We start from the raw sequence: 23,633 nt of genomic DNA on the forward strand, positions 1-23,633 counted from the left end.
TTGCTTTCTTCTGTAAATAATTCAATTGACTTTTACTACCAGTATATACAAAAACAGTGCCCCCTACCCCCGTTCTTTATATGATAGATCTGAGAGCACAGTAGGGAATGTTCCCCCCGCAATAAGGAGTATAAAGCAACATTGTGCAAGGAAACTGCCCTTACGTTTTTAATTCAGAACCACAAAATAGAAACAACTCTTTAACCAAATTGTTACCTTCCATGCATTAGGAGGAATAGCACAGAAACAAAACTGGTAATTGGACAAGAGGGATTGTTTTCAGTGCAAAATGCCACAATAAGAATAACATTTAAGAACTTGAAGAAACAGTCATGATCCCAGCGAGTCATCAAACCTGGTCTATAATTTAATACTTTGTGGAATGCTTAGCATAAACTCTCAAAAATGAGTTCCCTATCTTATCAAAAATATCTAGTATGTTTAAAAGAAGAAGAAATTTGTATTACATATCCAGCAGTTTCTTCTACTCAAGCTATGGAATATTGGAGGATCTCTAGCTTTCCTTGCTATATACTTAGCTATTAAAGCAGCAAATCAAACCCTGGCATGCTGTGACTTTGATTATAGGAAAGGGAGGATTTCTTTGTTAGGGGTCCATCAGAGCTTCAATGGAAGGATTTCATACATTTTAAAATGTTAAAAATAAAATTAACTTTAAAACAAAGTTAGCTTCAGATTACAAAGCACATCAAAGGAACTGCATTTTTGATGGGTTGATTCAAGGCCTAAAGCTTAAAAAAAAACCCACACCTGTTGATTTATATATTCGAAGAATTATTTTGACTTCTGCAGCAGTTCACATTATTAAACCTTTAAACCTTGTGTATCATATCAGATTACAATTTCAAAACAATTGGAAATCTTCTTTGTACAGAGGTACTGTTTGCGCTTTCAACTTTGGCAAAAAAAATAAAAACAATTTTAGGGACATCTATCATCTCCTTTTTAACTTAATATCGAAAAACGAGATTTACTATCATACTCTTGCCCTGTCCTGTTGAAGTTCCAGTAACAATTTTTTTTACACATTGGAAACATAAATCCCAGACTGTTCAAAAACTTCAGATCAAACTCCTCAATTTTAGCTTAGCACGGAGACTTACATTTTACCACATTCTAATTTAATGCTTAGGTTGAAATTCCTTCTCCCCATTGCAACAATTTTATCTAGTGTGTTTGTTATAATTAGACTAGACTTTGTATATCAGAGTAAACCTATGGTTTATACATATGTTGATAGTCTGATTTATTTGTAGAACCACTGGTCTAAAATGAAACCAAATATATGTCCCATTAGCTGAAGTTACCTCTACTTCTCTAGGTTTTCATGTATCCATTAGATTAACTAAAAGCTACAACCTTGCAGCAACCATCAACCATAATAACAGTATCTTTTTAGATGATTGCTTTATTTTTTTTCAAGTGGTGTTGACAAAAGCTTTAAGCATTTTTTCATTATTGCAAGTTTGCCATCTGTCAAAAGACAATCACTTTTGACCTTCACTCAATATTTCAGTCTTTTGAAATATTCATTCACCAACACATTCTAGAAATTATTTTCCTACCCTCTTGCAAACAAAGGAAAATCACTTCCCAGCATTTTGAGCAAGCTTCATTCAAAGCTGGTCTATAGTTACATATCAGGACCCCTCCAGACATTATTTGTTATTGAGGATTCATCATGATTTACACACCTGATGTTGATGGAGAGGCTATATGTTATTGCACTTTCAGCACAACGTGTGCCTGTGAAAGTTGCAGGGTGGTTAAATGGCTTCAGTTGCCCACTTCAGCTCTTCTCCACATGTATGCAAAATGCGAGAGGGAGAGGGAGACTGCAGCACTGGCCTTGATCTCCTTGTGTGTAAGTTTTGCCCACATTAAAAATCCTGTAAAGGAGTGCCTATGCACAAACAGGCAATGCTTTGCAGGTACCTAAAGAGGCAGGGTCAGCAGTGCATGTGAGATTGGAGGTGGGTTCAGCAGCGTAGTCCCACTTCACCTTCTTAGTGTGCTTAACAAAAGTATGCTAAAGGTTGCAGGTGTCTTGCATCTCCATAGCAATAGCTGAGCATTTCTTTAAAAAATGAATACTGTATTTGGAGTAAAATTTCTATAAATATATTTTAGGCTATTGTTTTACCAGTCCCAAGTTACCCCCTTTTCAGGTATGCTTGTTTTCTTTTAGATTTTTAGAGCTATGAGTTCTGAAGGAACAATGCTGACTTGAAATTAGTTCCGTTTAATTGTTTTGGGTGGTACCAACGGATCTCTGGATCACTAGTACTACAGTATAATATAAACTAAACATAAACATTGTCAAATCAGGAAACTGAGATGCTGGGTGACAGATATGGGGGTTGGGGGTGGGAAACCAACAGCAACCCAGCACTTACGCTCATTATTAAATACATGCATCAACAGCAATTGGCTCTTTGTGTGACGAAGGAATAATATGCTACTCTTGAGGGGTTTATGAAAGTGGTATATTAAGATAAGGTGATGCTATATACATCAAAACAGTGATGTTTAATAAAGGTAAGCAATGTTGCACCAACATAGATGCTTGGCTGTCATAACCAAGTTGTATGGTGTATCAGAATATAGTTGAAATAATTGGCAAAAAAATGTGAGTAGAAATAATCATAAAATGGCTTTTCCCAGCTGAGAAAATACATTGTAAAAAGTGATGTTTACAAATCCTGTTTCTATGTTGTGCTGCTATAATGTATGAGAGAGTCTCACACGTACAATGTGCTTGACTACATTGTATCTTCATGCAAGGGTAAGCTTTGACTTTTAGTTGGAAGTAAATGGTGCCAGAGGAAGCAACTGTAACTTGCAGATTGGATTGCTGTTAGCTTTTGTATATAAGCTTCAGGCAAGTATTAGCCTTCCCTTGTCATAATAAAACATGCATTTCCATTCTTGTTTCAACCTCATGTAGTGGGTTAGATTAATTTGCTAATAAAGAAGATTAAATCAGCTTTAACGACCACTGATGAACTTGATAGAATGAAGGAGGCTGCAGTACTATTATTAACTAATGTGAATTGGGAAAAGTCCTTAATTTTGTTGTTAATTAGCAAACTTTGAGCTTTACCTTTTTCAGAAAAAGGCAATATGTATTAACTGATATTTGATTTAATAAAGGTATAATACAACCAGATGATGAATGGCTAAATCCTGCTTTCGCCTTTTATAAATACTGCTGGGATATGAAATAATTCATGCTGGCTGCTAATCTAATTCACATTTGCTGTCTGGTTTTCTTAATATCTCGATTTGACACAGAATTGGATAGTGATGGAGTTACTCAGGAAACAGTTATGAACAGCATTGGGTGCTTTAATTGTGCTACAAGAAACTGATTAGAAGGAACTTGAGGGTTTCGTGCTACAGACTTGTAATAGTACAGGCTACAGCTTTATTCATCTGAGCAGAATAAGTGGCATCCAAATGCTGGGACAGTTAGAAGTTTAGTAATCTAAGTAGTGGTGATGTGTTTGTGTTTTAAAATATAGGGCTACCATTCTCTGAGATTTCCTAAAACTATAGTCCTGAATTAATCTAGATTGTTCCTGCTAATAGTGCTAATAGATTTTTATTACGTCTTAGTTCTTAGAAGTTGCATGGTTCCCGATGATGTCTGTATATGTTTTCCAAGTTCTCAGGTGCAGGACATGGGGAGACAGCCTGTTCTGAACTGGGTTGCACTTCCCTGGAAGGAACAGCTCCATAGCTTGGGGGCACTCCTGGATCCAACATTGTCATATGAGGCCCAGGTTGCTAGGAGTGCCTGTTTCCAGCTATGGCTTGTTCACTAGTTACTGGCCAATTTGGATGGAGGTGACTCAACCATGTTACTCCATGCTCTAGCAACTTCCAGACTGGATTATTGCAATGCATACTACATGAAATTTCCGAGTTGTCTTCCAAAGAGAGCCTCAAGTATTTTTTTCTGTAAAGGCTATTAACTGGGGTGGGGGTAGGGAAATAAATAAGTACGTTTTTAAGTGCGGTGTCCATGAATTGGAACAATAGCATTAGGTTAGTCATTTTAGGTACATACCTATGTATCTGTCTGATAATAACAATCCAGTGATTTCATTTTTTTTGTTTCGTTAGGGAGTTACACTTCTTAATGAGAATATGTTTTCTCTCAGGCTGTATGAAGGCAAAGAAGTGACAGAATTTGAAGAAGCAATGAGGAGGCTTTTTGAATCAATCAACAACCTGATGAGAAGTCAAGAAAAAACAGCCCTTTTACCACAGGTTTGCCTACTTTACCTGCCTTGCCCTGGATTAGAGCTCATGGAAGTACAAATGTAGATAGGCAACATTGGGGAGCTCAATCTCTTTCCCTCCCTCCCTCCTTTTAATGGAAGTATAGGATTTCTCAAGAGCTCTCAGAAACTTGTTTTTGTGTGTGTTGTTTGTATGTTTATTTTAACACTGAAAGTTTTTCAGGACCAAATAATCTATTCTAAGCAACTTGTTATTGGTCTCCCCAGAGTGCCCTTTCACTGTTACAGTAACAACGTGGGTAGCACTGCGTGTGACTCCTGCAACCATATGAAGTCATGCCAAATGTTTAGGGCTTTCTGACAGAATTTGTGCCTATTTAACTAGCTTTGCCCACACTAAAAATGCTGGGAAATATATTTTTTAAAAATATATATATACTGAAATATTGAATATTGAGCCAATATTCAAATAATAGAATTGTAGAGTTGGAAGAAATCCTGAGGGTAATCTAGTCCAACCCCCTGCAATGCAGGAATCTCAACTAGATCACACAGGCCAGAAGACCATCCAAGAAGAGTCTATCACCTCTCATGGGGGGTCTGTTCCACTGTCAAACAGCTCTTACTGTCAGAAAGTTCTTTATTATTATCCCCCCCAGTGAACAACATGACTACCTGTGCCCCCCCCCCCAGTTCTTTTATAAAGTGAATGTAGCTGTATAGCTTCTTTTGACAACTTGTTGTTGTAGCAAATGGGGTAGGGAGGAATGAAGAAGACTCAGAGGAAACCTGAGCTTAATCAGGCAGCGTATAACATGCCTTAGACTTAGGTAGGCTGTTTTCTGAGGCACCAAAAGGGAATCGTAGAGTTGGAAGGAACCACGAAGGTCATCTAGTCAAACCCCCTGCAATGCAGGAATCTATTGCCCAATGTGGGGCTCGAACCCATAACCCTGAGATTAAGAGTCTTGTGTCCCAGTTGATCTAAATCCTGTGCATTGGTGCATAGCACTAATAAATATTGAGGTGCCAAGTAGGCTAGCACAAGATCTGAATTCCATTTGGGTATTTGCAGAAGCCTTTCTTGGAGCTATATTCAAATTTATTTATTATTTTGAGGCCGGGGTGTTATTTAGTTTTGTGATAGCACTGTGAAATCTTATAGCTAATGTAATCCCACTACTAAGGTCTGGACGATCAATCTTGCTGCGAAGTAGCACAGCTGAGTATTAGAGAGAAAAATAATCAATTGCACTTTGAATCCCTCTATTTAGATTCAATGCTAAAGATCTGCAGGTTGGAATAGGTGGTGATAAACTGGGAAAGTGAGACCAAATATGGATGAAGAGGCTTACATCATTCCCTGGACTTTAGGCTGCTAAAAGTAATTTAAGCATGGCATTTTACAGTTGTTGCTTTTAAAAAAACCAAACAAACCAGGAAGCTAAGGACTATTGTTGTTGATAATAGTTGAAGGTCAGCATATGAAAATGTTTCTTATATATATATAATTATCCTCTTAAACCTCTGCTCAGAAGAATTAAAAGTTGGGGGTTTTTTTTATTTGTTTGGTTTTGCTTTGTGGTGTGATTGCTAAGCAAAGCAAATATGTTTTCTTCAAGCACCTGATTTCATTTGGGCTTTGTAGTCTAGGGCAATAACTGATTGCTCACACAGAGATGATTTTAAACACGTAGCTGTCCAGGAGGCAGAAGTGCCCTAAACATGTCCAAATATCATAAATTATGGTCAGCAAATGAATATTTCACTAACAACATGGGAGAAGTTGAAACCACAAGGAAAGGAAATGCCATGTTTTAAGTCAGACTTCAGCAGCAGGGAAAGATAAGGTGCCAAGTATGTTGGAAAAGATAGGCACTAAAATGGAAATGCCACAGCAGTGTGTACATGGGCTGAGTATAAATGAGAACAGCTGAGCACTTTGATCATAAAACTAAGCTTACGATCCTGAGCGAAACTGCAGGAATATTTTTAGTTGCATCACTAGAATTTGGATGGAGAAGTCTCTCCCTCAAACTTCCTAAGTATCCCCCCCCCCCACACCTTTGTTTTTGTTTGGCATACTTTTCTTATAGAAACCAGACAACGTAATGATTTTTTTTTAAAAAAAACACCTCTCTTACTATTCTTCCCCACCTCCAAATCACTGTATTATCTTGCTCTGAAGAAACTGCCTTACGACTAGGCACTTTAAAAACAATCAATCTTGGAGAATCAAGTAAGGCTACAAGAAATGCCTTTCAAATTAATTTTTGTTTGAGGAGCGTGGGAAGGGATTTTACTGAAGGAACAGTCATATTTAGGTGGCCTGCTTTTTAAGTTTCTTAAGCCTCCCTGCTTGCAATTTAAGGGGCTATTCATTTCTAGAGACAAATGATCAAAAGTTTTTTGTTTAAATAACCCCAGTGAAATCCTGTGAACATTTCGTTCCTTTTAAGCAAGCTAATGCTTAGGACCACATGATGACAATGTACATGTCTGTTAACTTCAGATATGTCACTTTTTTGTGGGCATTTTCTGGCTGTTTAGATTTACTTTGCTATTCATAAGAAATCTATATTTTAATGTGGCAGCACCTACATTTTGGAACTCCCTGCTTATTGATATCAGGCAGGCTCCTTCACTGTACTTTTTTGGTGACTGCCAAAAACATGTTTGTTTAGACAAGCCTATTCAGATATATGGAATGTTGATTTGGATTTGTTTTTAGTTTATTGCTGATTTGTTTTTGAGATATCTTAAATAGATGTTTTTACTGATACTTTTATTCTTTTACTGATATTTTTTATTGTTTTGGTAAACTGGTTTCAGGTTTGTTTGTTTTTTACAATCAAGCAGTATATAAATTTTATGGAATAGAATAAATAGATAGAAATGTTTTGGCCTTTTGGTATAACCAGTACAGCGTAATGGCTAGAGTGCTGGTCAGCCAAATTCAAATTCCTTCTCATTCATAAGATTCCCTGGGTATCCTTGGCTGAATTTCTCACAGTCTAACATATGTCAAATGAACCTAGTGTGAAAGACAGTTCTGAGGATAATTACCACATGGAGGAAGGAACATGCAGGGCCACATTAGCACCTGTAGAGGTCATAAGCACTTAAAAGATTTTGGTGCCCCATATATATACACAATAATAAACCATAAAATATTTTTTTTATTTTGCAAAACCTACAGTAAGATGGAAAATAATGTTTATTTTTGTATGCTTACACTTTATATATATTTTTTAAATTCTCCTACTTTTTCTGTTTGCATAGTCTTTGATCACATCCTCAAAACTAATCTTACGTAGCACATCTGACTTAGTAGAGATAAGGCAACCAGCCCGCCTTGTTGCATAATTGTTCTGTTGGGATTTTTAACATACTTCGATAGAGAAAATGAACACTCAGTGGAGCAATTTGTGACCATTGTTAAAAATCTGGCATTGGAAAATTTATGTGGTGCTCCTGTTCCCTTAAAGCCCTAAGCACTTGCTTATTTTGCTTAATGGTTAATCCAGCCCTGGCAATGTGTCTAATCTGTGTGAACTTCATTCAGTATTTTTTCCACAGTACAGAATCTGTGGACAGAGCTTATGTTTGTGCAAGTTGTACATAAACAGGCTATGTGCAGAAGAGTCAATCGGTGTATTGCGATTGTTGGTGGGGTAGGCACAGTGCTATCCACTGCCATTGTGCTTTGATTATTCCCAGAATGGCTGCTTACCCAGTCCTGTGGTGGGCGGCGGTTGCAGCCTGTTGCGACTGGTTCTGACCCCTGGAAACAACGCTGGACAAGGTGGCCGGCAGTTGGAAAATCCCTATGCTGGCCATGGAAGAGGGTAGGATTTCCCACCAGTCTCAATTTTGAGTTCTGACCAATCAGGCCAGTCCATGGGGGTGGGACTTGGGAGCGGAGCAGAGTAGAGCAGGCTTCGCTTCAGTCTGCCCCCAGAATTATTGCCTGTGCAGACCTAGAATTGTCACAAAGACAGAGTGGTGGTTGGGATGCACCATGCACACAGCCCTAAGTTACTTGAAAGAAGGATGAGATAAAAATGTAATAAAATTAATAAACCTGTTCCCTTCCACCTCCCCCGCCTCAAAAACAGTACACAATAGTACAGTACAGTACATGCGAAGCTATATGTTGCAAGGAGCATTTTGTGGTGACTGTTACCCAAAAGGAATGGAATGAGTTGGCACGTTGCTTTTAAAAGACAGTTAAAATAACAATGAAATAATTTAAAAGTGATGCTTTTGTTATCTCTATTTGTTGGAGTATGGTGAACCTGAATGGCAAGCTTTGTACCAGGCACTGTAAACAGCAACGTTGTATTTGGCAGAGTGTGCCATACTTAATGGGTTTGCCCTTGAGAAACATAGAAGGGTGGTGTTCTTTAGGACATGTGATGTACTATTTGCGTGTGTGTTTGTGTGTGGCAGCATGTGGAAACAACAAGCAGCTCTTTGCACATGCCTCTCTGTTTGAAGTTTTGTGTAATAAAGACTTGAAGAAAAATTGAACTGAGCTTTTATTGCCATTTCTTTGGGGCCATCTTTTTGATCCTTGATGTGTCTACTGCTCCCCTGAGAGTAAGAATAGTGCAGGGACTTGCTTTCTTATTAACAAACCAGAATGTATCTGCCGTAATTATCATCATGTATCTTTCACATTCACAAATTTGTTGTGATGGAATCAGCTAAAATATTAATACTGTGGTGGGAATAGTGTGTGTGTATCTCATCTCATAAATATGCAGCATCCACGTGCATAGGTAATATGTCCAGAAGCCTAACTTACCATAATGCCTTTTCCAGTCTAAAATATAAGCCTAGGTATTACTGAGCGAAAGCAAATGCAGTTGGTTTACTTCAGGTTGGTTCTGTGGGATTGTATGATTGTGTAATGTGTGTAATTCTTTCATAGTGGAGAGTCAGAAGAAAACAAGTTTATTATTTTATTTCCATTTGTTTTCCTTCATCGATGTAAATGCTTCTTACTAGGAGCTCAGGGTCCCATTTATTAAGCTACCCCCACTGTATCCTTGAGGCTCATCCAGACTTCCTTTTGTATTGCTTTTCTAGGCACATGTGTGTGCTTTAAAACTGCATGTCTGAGCAGTGGTTTTTTTGGGGGGGTGGGGGGGTTCCTGGCACTCTTCAGGAATACCAGTGTTTTACAGCTGAATCAGAGCAAGCAGCAATTAGGTTTTCCAAGGATTGCCATTTGCTCTCGTTTAGCGGTAAAACATGGGTTTTCCTGGGTATGATGACCTGTGGAACACCCTCCCACCACACGTCAAAGAGAAAAACAACTACCAGACTTTTAGAAGACACCTGAAAGCAGCCCTGCTTAAGGAAGCTTTTAACATTCTGTTGGAAGCCGCCCAGAGTGGCTGGGGAAACCCAGCCAGATGGGCGGGGTATAAATATTTATTTATTTATTTATTTATTTATTTATTTATTTATTTATTTATTTATTTATTATTAGTTTACAGGTGTTTATGAAACATGCAACAAAATGATCAAGTATTTTATATTTTTTTCTTTCAGGTGGCTGCCTTGAAGTATATTCCTTCTGTTCTCCAAGATGTAGAAACAGTGTTTGATGTCAGGTTACTTAGGTGAGCTAACATTCAGAATTCAGTGTCATCTAGGTGACACTATACATTTGGCAGGACTAGTATTGGTTCAGTTAAGTAAATTCACACTTCGTATACACTTTGTAAGGTCCTTGGATGGTTGCTCATGACAAACCAGGCAAAACTCCAGCCATTACTTTAGTAGTTTTATTGTGCATACTATGTACAGTGCAGAGCTAAAAAGTTCATGTCTGTATCAACTGTCTGCAGAATCCGGGAGTGGCCCCTTCCGGTTCTGACTCCAACATAAGAGTTTTGGTATACAAAATCTCCGCCTCCCCTCTTTTCGTTTCACCCCTCTGCGTACCTGGGGATGACGGAAATAGCGTATCTCCCTCCTCGCCCGCTGAGCGAGAGGAGTGCAGGGTCTCTCCAACATCCCCAGAGCCTTGGCTCTGCAGCTCCTGAGCTGCCTGCCCCTCCCCACTGGAGACCTTGCTGCTCCCTCCGCTGGACGAGGAGGTGCTACTGGTCAGGTGGGGTTGAGGCTCTCTGTAGCATCCCAAGAGCCCTTCCACCACCCTGCACTGAGCCGGGGACAGTTCCCTGACACACTTGATGCATTGCGGCTGCAAACTGTTATTCTGGAACTGAAGTCCTAACGGATTTCAGAAACAGCCTAAGTTGGCATAAGCAATAAGCAATGTGTCTAAAAAGCCTAGGCTTCTCATTACAGGATATAGAATAAGCAGGAAAATAACAATTGCTCTGTTGTGACAGTTGAAAGATCTATGGTAAACACTAGCAAGTTTAACTGTTTGGAAGACACCCATATGTTTCATCAGATTTTTTTTTAAATATACCATATTAATCTAATCTTATTTCATTTTTCTATCTTTTGCAGCCAGCTCTTATATGAATTTTATACTTGCATTCCACCAAAATCTCTACAGAATCATAAAGTGCGCTCCATGAGGAATATAGTATGCAGCAATCTCTTTAAAAAACAAGGTAAATTCAGAATGACTTGGGAATAATGATTAAAACAACAACAACAACAACCCTGATTCCCATGCTTTGGCCCCTCTGTACATTCATTTGGACATTTTCACCCTCATCCCTTAATATGATTTACCATGAACTGAGATGCTTCTGAGCTCCTGTAGACTCTACCTCAAGATCAGGTTAAAAGCTGCTCTGCCTTTTTGAGTAAGCACCAACGATCTAGTTCCACTCTAGATCAAGTGGAGCCCATCCCTTTCGTACAGGCCTGGCTTGTTCCATAATGTTGCCTAACATATTCAAGCTTCTTCTCCTGACAAAAATGTCTCATCTGCCCATTAAGACTCCCCAGCTGTGCTTGTCTAGCTGGACCTGCCTGTGCATCAAGTATCATTTCAGAGAAAGCTACTTTGAAGGTCTTGGTTTTCAACCTAATTTTGCTTCCAGGACTGCATGACTCCATTCCACCACATCAGTGGTACCACATGTAACAAGACCACTGGTTCCTTCCCTTCTGCTAGTGGATATCCAGATGATGCATGACATCTGCAGCCTGCAGTAGACAGGCAGATCACCATTCAGGCTGCATATCCACCACAAACCTAATGATTGAATTGTCCACTGAGCCATTTCAATATATTCTGCTATTTAAAAACAAAGGGCTTACTGATTCTTTAATTGTTGTATCCTTGAAAGCATTCGAGAAATGCTAGTGATATGCTATGGCACACATCAATTATTTGGTGGCTAACAGTTTGCATTAGGTGTCTGAGATATTTTTTGAATTCCAGATGTTTCTGTGCCTCTTGGATGTTTGCAAAAAAAAAAATGCTGCAGAATATGCCTCAAAAGCACCTTATCTCCTGCTTCCTCAGTTCTGCTGATGCTTTTAAGTTAATTATTGTAACAGTGCCTTAAGACCTATTTGCAGGATAAAACATGCATTACAAGATATAGGAGCAACAATGCCTAATAATTTGTGCTGGTGCAAAACACACCTCAGCAAAACGTACCCACTACCAGTATAATTCATCTGCTCTCCCTTGAATATCTCTTTAAATAAATTTTAGAGGAAGAAAATCTTGGTAGCTTTCCCCCAAATCTTAGATATCTGGAAGGCAGCAGTCCTTGATAAAAGGAAACCCCTTGTCTAGTAGCAACAGAGAAGTGTTATTCAGAGTGTTTCTAACTCTGGTTGTGAAGTTATTTGCAAAACCGTCAGGTCCCTTTCTTCATTGTTGGTAAGAAAGGCAATCCATTTTTAATTGTGCCTAGAGGCTTTCACAGTAGGCTCAAGAGCTTTTACAAAATTTAATGAGAGTAAATAAATGAACAAACTCCTTTCAGATTGTCAGACTCTGTTTCCCTCTTCAAACAACACATCCACAGAAGTCAAAATAAATAGGTTAAAACAATATTTTGCTGCCTTTGTACATAAGAGAAAGCTAATTACTTCACAGAGATGTTACGTGAGAATAACATTGCAGTTTGAGATTAATTTTGATTTTGTCTAACTATGATTTAGATGAGGACAGATGCCTTTTTCTCTCCCCTGTATTTGGTGTTCATAGCTAAAAATCAACACAATCAACACAGGTGCCCACAGTGAAGTCTTTAAGGAAGTTCAGTCACTAAGAGCATTGGGAGGTTTTTCAGTTCGATAATATTGCCTTACACTTAAGAACTGCTGAATAAAATAACTAAAATTAATGTATTTTGATCTTTTGGAAGTCAAAGCCCAAATTCTGCAGGATAGCCTTCTTTATCTTAATGGATAGTTTGTTCCAAATGACTGTGCAACTCCTTGACAGATTTACCAAGTGAACCTTGTTATAGAAGACCACGGGGCTTTCCCGTATGCCAAATATTTTATGAAGCTCATCATTTCTGCATCTTAAAATTGTAGTTGTGGAACTATTAAAAATAAGCATGTATTGTTAATTTTAACATTTATAATTCAACTCACGAGACCAAGCAATACCAGAACCAGCACACATTGCCTCAAAAGTGGCTCAGAAGGAAGGTGACCTGGTAGGTCCAAACAAAGAAAACACCAAAGATTCCAACTGCATTCAGCAATTAATTACGTTTTATTTCTACAAAATGTTAGGCCTTCACTGACATGTTGTAGAATAATCAGCCTGCATCTAACACAGGTCTGGATAAATGTGAGTTTTGATAAGAGCAACAGCTTAGGGTGAAGGATGTGTAGCCTTTTCCTCACATTTCACCTTTCCCTTCCATTCTGCTTTCTTCATTTAAATCTCACTGCATTTTAAAGCTTCAGTAAGGCTAAACATCACTTCCATTGATAAAACTATATAGATTGCCTTCTGTACTACTTTCACTTAGGGCCACACTAGATTTGCTGTCTTGACATTTAAAATGTAAATAGCATCGACTGATGGTGAGGGCTGATAATTACCCGGATCACAACAAGCAGGAAGGTGGAAATTAACCCCTTCTACCTTTGCATTTTTTTTAAAAAAAATGTTTTTTTATTGAAATATTTTCATGGATAACCAAGGTACATATAGTGTCTCTGTTTTCAGTTCATAGAGTCTTTCCTACAGATCAGTTACATTTGGCCTGAGATACTACTATCATAGGCGTTGTGAGATTGGGGGGGGGGGAGAAGGGGATAGTGTTCTTTCCTCCTTTTGCATAGTCACGCAGGCATGTCCAACAGGTAGATCGTGATCTACCAGTAGATCACTGGACATCTGCAGTAGATCACTGGTAGATCATTGTCTCCCCCCAAAGAAGCTGAACAACTGTGGCTCCCCTAAAAAAAGCTCAACATTTTACCTCATCCCTGAAAAACTCAACAACTCAACCCAACCCCCCCCCCCCAAAATGGGCCTTCCTCCTTCCTAAAAAAAGAGGGTAGATCACTGCCTGCACCAAAAAAAGAGGGTAGATCACTGCCAGTTTTTCACAGTCTCCTACTGGTTTCTCTGTCTTGTGATTCCTGATATTAAATAGTCCTGAGATGGTATGTTTGATGTTGTTGGGGCCAGTAATGGTGTTGTCCGGGTTTATGTGGCAGCAAAGTTGGCATCTGGGTTTATTGCAGGCTCTGGTACCAGTGTCCATGTTGAGTCCTGTTGTTATATTAATGTGGGTAAGCAGCTGTTTCAGATTGGGTGGCTGTCTGTATGTGATGAAGGTTCTGGCCCCAACAACATCAAACATACCATCTCAGGACTATTTAATTGCTCATCGTCTAACATTGTGTATGCCATCAAATGCCAACAGTGCCCTTCAGCTCTCTATATTGGACAAACAGGCCAAACCCTACGTCAAAGGATAAATGGACATAAATCTGATATCAGGAATCACAAGACAGAGAAACCAGTAGGAGAACACTTCAATCTCCCAGGACATTCTATAAAAGATCTCAAAGTAGCTGTCTTAATACAAAGAAATTTCAGAAATAGACTGGAAAGAGAAGTGGCTGAATTGCAACTAATCACCAAACTTAAAACCATGGAGAAACCCGGTCTGAACAAAGACATTGGATTCTTATCTCATTATACATGACAAAGCTATCTTTAGCCATCTCACCGTTGCCTTTCCCTGCAAGACTAATTGCAGCCGTTAAGAGTCGTCAACAGGTTTTCCACACCTATAAGCTCATCACCCATTCCCACCACCCTTCTGAGTAATACCCCTCCCCACTCCCTCACTATATTTAAGGATCTGGTGACTTCTGTTTCAGTGTATCTGAAGAAGTGTGCATGCACACGAAAGCTCATACCAAGAACAAACTTAGTTGGTCTCTAAGGTGCTACTGGAAAGAATTTTTTATTTTGTTTTGACTATGGCAGACCAACACGGCTACCCACCTGTTTCAGTTTGTTGGTTAGCTTTTCTAGTATGGCTGTTTCCCATACAGTTTGGTACCAGAGGTCCATGTTCACTCCTGACAGGTCCCTCCAGGATCTAGTTATGATGCTCTTAGGTGCTGAGAGTAGGTGAGGAAAATCCCTCCTCTGAAGCTGGTAATCACATTGAAAGAAAATCCCCCACTGATACAAATGGGGAATTTCCTATCAGTGCAAATTCTGGTAGCTTCACTTTCTCTGCTTTACTACAATCCTGATCATTATCACCTCCTCCAATGATGCCACCTCAATTTTATAAAACGTGAATTAAATTCAAAGTTGCATTTAACATCACAGTGTAATTTAAGTCTTATGAAACAGTTATTCGATAAGCCCCTACATTTTCCTTTTAATACCTTTAAAACACTTCCTTTTAAAAACAATAAAATGCTTAGAACAAAAATTTACCTCGCACACCAGTGATTAAAGATAACATTTTTTAAAATGGACCTATGATGTCACATAAATTGTCAAAATGAGAAAGAGTCATGAAATCAAAGCTTCCAATTAAAAATCTATGCAAATGCAACTGAGAGAGTTTTATTAGTCAGCACTACTCACACATACAAGGGGAAGCTCTTGTGAAATTGCATTTTATATGGCTGAAATCTGCTGTACTAAGCAGGGGCATGGAAATCTTATACCAAAGCGGCAAATATTCTTGCGATTTGAATGTTTACCAAACTTCTTATAAATAGGTGAGTTTTTTTAAATGATAGTATTTCAAGTAGAAAAGCTGAAGCAGAAGATAGCAAATTGATATTGGACATCTGGAGACAATAACTTTTAGCAACTTGACCTCTGCTCTAAAACTACCTCTGCTGTTGTAGGCACTGTGTCGCCGAATATCAAATGCTGGGAATCACAAGTGGGGAAAGTACTGTCACACTCAGACTCAGGCTTCCCACTGTGAGAACAGGATGCTGGACTAGATGTGCGATTTGCTCTGTCCAGCAGGATTCTTACGTTCTTAGGTGGATTTTCTGCCCAAGGACTAATATGAAATAATTCCCATGTTTGAACGTTTTCTTCTAGCCTTGTAGCCTGTCTGTTACATTTGTATCCGGACCCTCATTCCAGGAACTCACAGCATGCATGGGAAGTTATCTCACTTTATCTCAGCACATTGTTCTGTAATTTCTTCTACTTTGAAAATAGGTGTTGGGGGGGGGGGTTGAACATAAATTCAACATATATTCTTAATATGTTGAGTTGTACTAAATAGCAGCATAGGAATGCTCAACAGAGGAATCATATTACTGATACTGATATGCAACTTTCAAATAGAATGTCAACCAGATCAGTACCTAAAGTCCTCCCTTGGCTTAGCCAATTATAGGTTAAAGTTCTGGATATAAATATATTTAAGTGAAAATGGGAGCTTCAGATATTCAAATTATCCAACTCCCTGCAAAGAAAGTAAGGGAGCCTGGAGTCAGTGTTCAAGATCATCAGTGGAAGGTCTTCTGTTGTTATCCAGGTGAGGGCTACTCACCAAGAAAGAAACAGTTAGGGAACTTTTCATTGGCCGTTGGCAAACATGAGCAAGGATAAGGATTCAACCCTCTCTTCCCACCCACCCATCCTCTGTTTTATATTAGGCTACAGTGCTTTACAGTGATTGGGTGGCAGCCCAATTTCAATACATGCATTTGCTGCCTCCATGATTAGTTTGGTCTCCAGTTTTTGTATTATAGGAAAATATGATGTAAGCAAAGAGCTGAATCATTTGGTTGTATAACATCTTGCCTAGGGCTCCTGTGTGTTTAATCCAAGTACATCAGTTTTTAAATCAGAATGTAAAATATGCAGTTAAGGGCAAGTATTTTTGGTGCCTTTAAAGATAATTTCAAACAAGAGTTCAATTGCTCAGTGAATAATTATGTTAAAACGTGTTACTTATTGGTATTTTCCATAACTAAAGTTTACAGATGTGACAATTAAGTCAATCATAAATAAACCACAAGAACTTACAAACCTCTGCCAGTAAACATTTCTGTACTGTGGAGGAAGCTTCAAGCATTTGTGTTTTAAAATCTGTTACTTGAGGTACAGCAAGAATACAAATGTACAAAAGTGAAAGCGGTACCTCTTATAATAGGCAAGTCTATAAATTTCTTCATCTTAAAATTAATTTTACAGAATTGTACAAATATTTTTATAAAATAGGAAATCACATGTTGGAAGTCTTTATTAACGGCACATGGTAACTGGGGATGTATACACTGCAATAGCCTTAGATGCTGTTTGCTTATCAAAAATAGTCCATCAAGAAACCTCTTGGGCTGCATAATTTTGTTTTGGCCTAGAAAAATGTTCCCAGCTCAAACTGCAACTAAGTAGTAGTTGCCGCTGCTTCTTTCTTAGGGTCAAAACAGATGCTATGAGGCAGATTTTTGAGTTGATCTCTCCAAGTTTTAAATTCCATTTCAAAGTGGCTTCAGGTGGCTGTAGTGATGGGAATGGCAGTGGTATCATGCAAACTTAAAAGCTTGCTTTCAGTCTATCCCTGGCAATTCTATTATGGGGAAAATATATTATGCGGTCCCTGCTGTTTCAACTGGTGAGGAGTTTGTCAGTTAACCAGCCTCATATAACCAACATGCTTAACTCTAATTAATGCATGAAGTGGTTAAGACCATAAAGCTGTCCTGCCAGGCTCATCTCACCTTGTGAGGGTCTGTCAAACCTCCCCCCTCTCAACAGCTCTGCCTCCCAGTCTACCTGAGAAACTCAGCATGCAAAGGGGTCTCATCTGGTTATTCCAAGTTCAGGCCGCATGGCTGTCGCAATCCACACTTGAGTTCCTACACCAAAATTTTAGGAACTTTCACCACTGTAACTTAGCCATGTTTTACTGTCTGTGCATCTTTTTCTAAATGCTGTATGGAAAAGCACATGAATCTGCCTTTGGAGAGCTTGTAAGTAGTAAACAATTTTTACTTACTAAACATGTGGTCTTTTTCTATGCTAGGGGAGGAACCCACAAGTGCATATTTTAAAGGTCTAACAGCCTATTTTTCTACACTTTGCTGCATATTTTCTGATCTTAAATCTCTGCTGGGGTTCTCTCACCAAAAAGTACCTGCCCCAAACCTGGATCTTGGCATCCAGCAAATTCTGCTTGTATACCTATTTTTATCTTTGCCACCAGCAGTTTCAGGGGCACAACAATTACCTGGGGTTGGTTTACTTTGGGAGGTCCTTTGTGTACTGTGACTGCTCTTCATAGAAGCATGCTTACTAACTTAAATCTGAAAGGGAAAAAAACCTAAATGACTGATATTGAGGCTGTACAATATATAGCATAGATGAGAATTTTGGCATATCTTATTATGCAAGCAATCATATACAGTATTCAAAACAGTTAACCACCAGTATAGGTGAAAACAATACTAGTTATTGTGTGTGTGTGTGTGTGTGTGTGTGTGTGTGTGTAGGGGAGAGGATGAATTAAGATTCAATTATGTCTGCTATTGTTAAAGAAATCTGAAGTGGAATGAATATAAATAGCTATATAAATTTCTATTATCTCTAATAAAATGCCTGCATAGCTAAATTAAAGGCTAGAACGATAATGATTACATTATTTTAATAATAAAGATTAACATGGTAAGTTGGCTATTAGTTAATTCATGAACATTATTAATGGAAAATGTGTATTAATTGGGTCTACAGTGCTGCATAAATAACAGGCAACTTATCTTGCATAGTTAGCATATTTTCTCCTACTTTATGACATTTACCACATAGCCCAATTTTATCTTAGGCAGAACAGTCAAAGTTATTATTATATATTAAAAACAGTGACAAGTACAAATTGATTTTTTCTATTATATGTGTGGATACGGCTTTGTTTTACTGTTAAAGGAAACTTTTAATGCTAGTATGAAAATGGATGCTAGAAACTATTTGTGTATAGAATGTGTTAGGAGGAAAAAAAATCAGTTCAACTATTACGGTTCCTGCTATTTTCCACTCAGAGAGTGAGGAAAAATTGTTGTCTTGGTAGAATTGATTGGAGTCAAATGTAATAGAAGTATCAAAATGCCCTCATGGTTTTCTGCTTCAGGACAGTATATACCATGTGAAAGACCGATGTGATTGTCCCACCTAAATGGTTGCCTCATTCAGACCATGTGAGTGAAGCAATGTGGGATCCATGCATGGAAAAAGAGTTCCCAGCTGTGGGTACATCTCAAGAGGACCTAATTGTCAGGTCTTCCTGACTCATTCTATTGTCTATGTAGTTTCCCATCATCTTGGAGTGCAGGTATTATAAATACCCTGTATGCATTAATTTGTACCTCCTGTTCCAGTCCTTGCCTTTACTCAGCTTTTTAAGTTCAATAATAATGCAAGCTTTTAATACCCTGTTTGTGTAATTGCACCCAATTCATCTTATCTTACCTCCCTTGAATAAAGAGTTACAAGCTTTAAAAGATAAGAGCTGAGGACTTGGGCAGCTGCCAAAAAACGTCTATTTATTGGGTCACAGAACAAATGCACCTTACCCCTGCCATAAATATATTCTTCCCCAGAGATGTTCTGACTAAGCACTCTAAATGTTATTTTCATATATTTTGTAGCCACAAGAGTGTAACTTCATAATAAATTCTGAAAAGGTGTGTGTGTGTGTGTGTGTGTGTGTGTGTGTGTATTTCCATAGATATATCAATTCACCCAAACAAGCTCAAGCTATACACTAGGGATGTCAAGCTAAAGCATATTTAAAATTAAAATTTGCCAAAAAGTAAGGCTTCAGGTTATGTACTAAATTGTGCTTGCTAAGTATACCTCAATTATTAACGACAGTGGCTGGGATTTACAACGAATAGAAAGGATTGCTTTTAAGAAGCTTAAAAACAGCCACCACTCCATCTGGGCCCAGGGATTACCATTATCCAAACTTTATCAGCTCTTCCACATTTGATCCAAATAAATGGCAAGATCCCTCCTCCCAAATTCTGCCAAATCCCCTTCTGTTGTACCCCCATGCGCCTCTGCCTCAATATTCCATTTTGGAAGTACTCCTCAACCCCCAAAAACAGATTTTGAGGGGCTGCAAGGAGGGGGGGATTGCAGACGTTCAGTCTGACTTCTCCCTCCCTCAGTAATGTATGCTGGGGGAAACTGGATATTATTACAGCTAATAGTACAGCCAAAGCAGTAAGCAAGAGAGTAAATAAACATTTTCATAAGGAAAGAGCATGGTTTTGTGTGCATCAACCACAAGATTCACTTTGGACTTCAGTTTGGTGCTTCATAACAACCTGATTTGGTCAAACATAGGCAGTCAAATTCTTCTGCCCCAATCACTCTAGACACAGCTATAATCCCCTGCTTTTTATAGAAATGGATGAAATTTGCAGGCACCACAATCCTTCCAGAATGAGTAAAGCCTTCTGTATACCTTTAAAATATGGTATCTCCCACACAAAGTACTTGTTAATTTGGGGGGAAATTTGATTAATTTGAAGGCAATGTTGCTCCTTCCGAGTGCATCAGTTCTCCCAAATTTCAGAAGGGTAGTTGCAGGTTTTCCTGGAAAGGCAGCCATTACGGTAGTTTTGGGATCTGCTCCATTCCTCTTCCTTCCCTATTGAGAATTTTCAAGAAATGGCTCTCACTTTATTCCTTCTGGCAGAAGTGAATATAATCTCAGGCCAGATAAAGATTTCAAAATTTATAAACAAATAGGTATAGGGGATTTTGTGCTAGAAACCGATAAAATCTGATTTTTATTTTGAAGCAGAATTTGATGAAATTGCTGGGAAAGTAACCCTATTCCTGGGCATGAATCCTTCAAAATGTCTGAAGCAAAGCTGCTGTGATATAAGAGCAGCTGTGGCAGTTTTGGGTGGGAATCACTTAATCTCCCTTAGTGTTTTCTGGACAATTGCTCTGAAAATTGCAAACATAAAAGAGTTGCCACTGGGTAAGAAACCTGTTAAATCACAAACAAATAGGTTCAATGGGGTTGTGCCAGGTACCTTTAAAGTTGGCTTCGGGGTGGAAAGAACTAAATCATTCACTTTCCAAGAAAAAAATCATTTCCTCTGATACAAACTTGATCTGCCAGTTGCAATGGAGATCTTGACCTGTTTCCACTCCTCGCCTTCACACCTTCCTTGATCTCAGAGGCATAGGTTTTGTTCTTGCAAAGCTGCTTCCTTCACCAAAGCACTGGGATTGGAAAATGCAGGTAAAATAATTTTCTCCCCTTTCAGCCAATACTTGTCTGCATTATTGTCAATGCTTCAGGAGTCCCTCCTTTGACTTGTGATACCTCATAAAGATCCCCTTTCACCTGTGACAATCACCCCAATACTTCTGAGGCATCTCACCACCATGAGACTGGTTAGATTCAGATGCATAACCCTACTAAACAATACTATGTCAGGTATAACTAGGGATCGTGTTAGAATTGGCCAATTAATATTCTAACATAAAACCACTTTTAATTGGGGGATTTGCTACTGTGAGAAGACCCCAAGCAAGGCATGAATGCTAAAAACTTTTGGAAATTTTATTAAGCGGTGAAAAGGTTTTGGAGGAAAGACTTATTTTTTCTTCCACCACCACCATCCAGCTTTTCCACACCATTTTATATTCTCCATATGTCATATTTCTTCTTCACCATAAAATAAGCTATTGGGGAAAATGAGTATTTTCTTTCTGGTGCTGAAGGTGGCATTTTGGAGGGATGTTGGGAGTGAAATTTTGGTAGTAAGAGCAGGATTACAGATGGCCATTCTTGAGTTTTGATGATGCATGTTTGTTTCATGAACAGTTGTATCACTGGCTTAGATGCTGAGTATCTGTTACATTGTTTCTCTCCTTTCCCCCAAATATCTGAAGTAGTGTGCATATGCACAATTCATGAGTAAGAAGCACTCTTGCTTTTCCAAGGATGTTCTAGGAACAATCTTGAATGTAAATGTTGTGGGCAGAACTTAGCTCAGCTTCATAGATACAGTAATGATTTTTTTGCCAAATTGGTCTTTTGCATAGTTTTCCATGCCATTTGGATTTATTTGCTCCGATTTGCTGTCAAACGTATGCAAGCTTCACATTTTGAATGTATATTTTGCTGCCTTTCTAGCTCTTGGTCAGATTTTCACTTTCTCTCCCTTTTATTAATGCAACAAGAAAAGTTCAATAATAATAATAATAATAATAATAATAATAATAATAATTGGAAGTTGGCATTGTAGGAAAACATTTATTACCCGCAAGGCATACACATGCAGTCTATTCAGAATGATTGATTCATTCACCAGCCAGATCTTCGTAAAGTGTAGTTGTGGTATTACTTTTGCTGAACTGCCTTTAGTTACTTAGGCATTCATTCTGTAGATACTAATTTGCTTTCTTCATGTTTACATTGGTAAGATGAAAGGGGATAGAAGCCAGAAGGCTCTACATGGGAAGTGATTGGAATTAAGCATAGTTGTGGGAGGGGGAGCTGCATTGTATGCTTTCTGGGAAGAAAAACATGAAAATTTCTGTGATAATCTTAAATAGCAATTTATTACTTTCAGAATGTAGAGATATCCTGCTTCCTGTCATTACCAAAGAACTGAAGGAATTACTGGATCCAAGGGAAGAGGCACAAAACCAAGAGAAGAAGTATTGTGTTGAATTACTCAACAGCATCCTGGAGGTTCTCAGCTGTCAAGATCCAGTGAGTATTGATGATTAGAATGATTATGTAGCTGATTCCAGGAGGTTGTAAGATGGTGCTGATTAAGTTGTAAAATATTGATGCTGATGACTCTCATTTAAATTCTAAATATAACAGGGCCCTGACAGATTGAAAGAGTTCTCTTAGTTTTCAGTACGACACTGGAAACAGTTATAATTTTCCCCTCTTGGTTTTCAGGATCATTTGCCTTGACACATCATCAATCCTGAATCAGCTTTATTTTATTAAAGCCAAAGGAGTCATGCCATTTTGTACGCATTGTATCATTGACACTAGACACATGAACCACAGAGTTTGGGAATATGTTGCTGGCTCACTCTTACCTTGATACTGTGTTTAAGGCCATCCAAGTTGGCCGAAACCATTTATTTCATTGTTTATAAAAATGCACAAACCTCATTTGTGTGTGTGTGTGTGTGTGTGTGTGTGTGTGTTGTACATAAAAATTACCAAAACCAATAACATTTTTTTATTATTTATAAAACTAAATTAAAAACAAGTATACATAACTAAATACCCCTAAATGGGCTTATGGAATTTTAAAAAAGTGTTACACTAAAATAACATAGTTGCCTACTGTGGTTTCAAATCCACTTTAAGTCATGTGTTTGAGGAATCTTGGTGCCCTAGTAAGTGCCAGTGTGGATATATTTATTTAACATCGTTAAATGGAAAATAAGGAGGTAGGAAACTCCACAGGACGTTTCTGATATCCCATACCATAGCTATGTCTGCACTGAACCACTGATAGTGCTGTATGAAAAAATCCAAGTGAATAAATGAACAAGTTATTTTTATGCCTTTTCTGCTTCTAATAAATATTCAAAACTGTTCTGCAACACTAAAGGAACAGTTACTTTTTAAGGGTGAGTAATATTAGTATGCATTGAAAGGCAATGGCCAGGTCCTTGTTTGATAAGCCATATTGCCATCATCACATATGCTTATTTAATATTAGCTGTTGTACAAGCTTGCTTTCCACATTTTGCATATGTGATCCATGTGCATGTACGCCACAAATTTCTACAATGGGAGATTTCTAAAAGGTATGTTTAAAAATGTGTCATGTTTGTGCAGGATCCCAAGCAGAGATCTGCATTTGACTTAAGGAGTTGAGTTTTATTCTATTTCTCAATGTATGTCTTAGTTATCATTTAATTAATGCACCTTCACTAAT

At 38.3% G+C, this 23,633-nt stretch overlaps 1 protein-coding gene across 1 annotated transcript in view; it reads left to right on the plus strand.

The window, feature by feature from the left end:
• DOCK2 (dedicator of cytokinesis 2) overlaps positions 1 to 23,633 on the plus strand; it is a 257,870-nt gene that overhangs the window by 43,215 nt on the left and 191,022 nt on the right. Inside the window, exons 23-26 of the mRNA XM_033139853.1 lie at positions 4,188 to 4,296; positions 9,831 to 9,901; positions 10,764 to 10,870; positions 22,293 to 22,435. Of these exons, the coding sequence (XP_032995744.1) occupies positions 4,188 to 4,296; positions 9,831 to 9,901; positions 10,764 to 10,870; positions 22,293 to 22,435 (430 nt within the window). The remainder of the gene's footprint in view (positions 1 to 4,187; positions 4,297 to 9,830; positions 9,902 to 10,763; positions 10,871 to 22,292; positions 22,436 to 23,633) is intronic.

This window comes from Lacerta agilis, chromosome 2 (assembly GCF_009819535.1).
Source record: "Lacerta agilis isolate rLacAgi1 chromosome 2, rLacAgi1.pri, whole genome shotgun sequence".
NCBI classification, from domain to species: Eukaryota; Metazoa; Chordata; class Lepidosauria; order Squamata; family Lacertidae; genus Lacerta; species Lacerta agilis.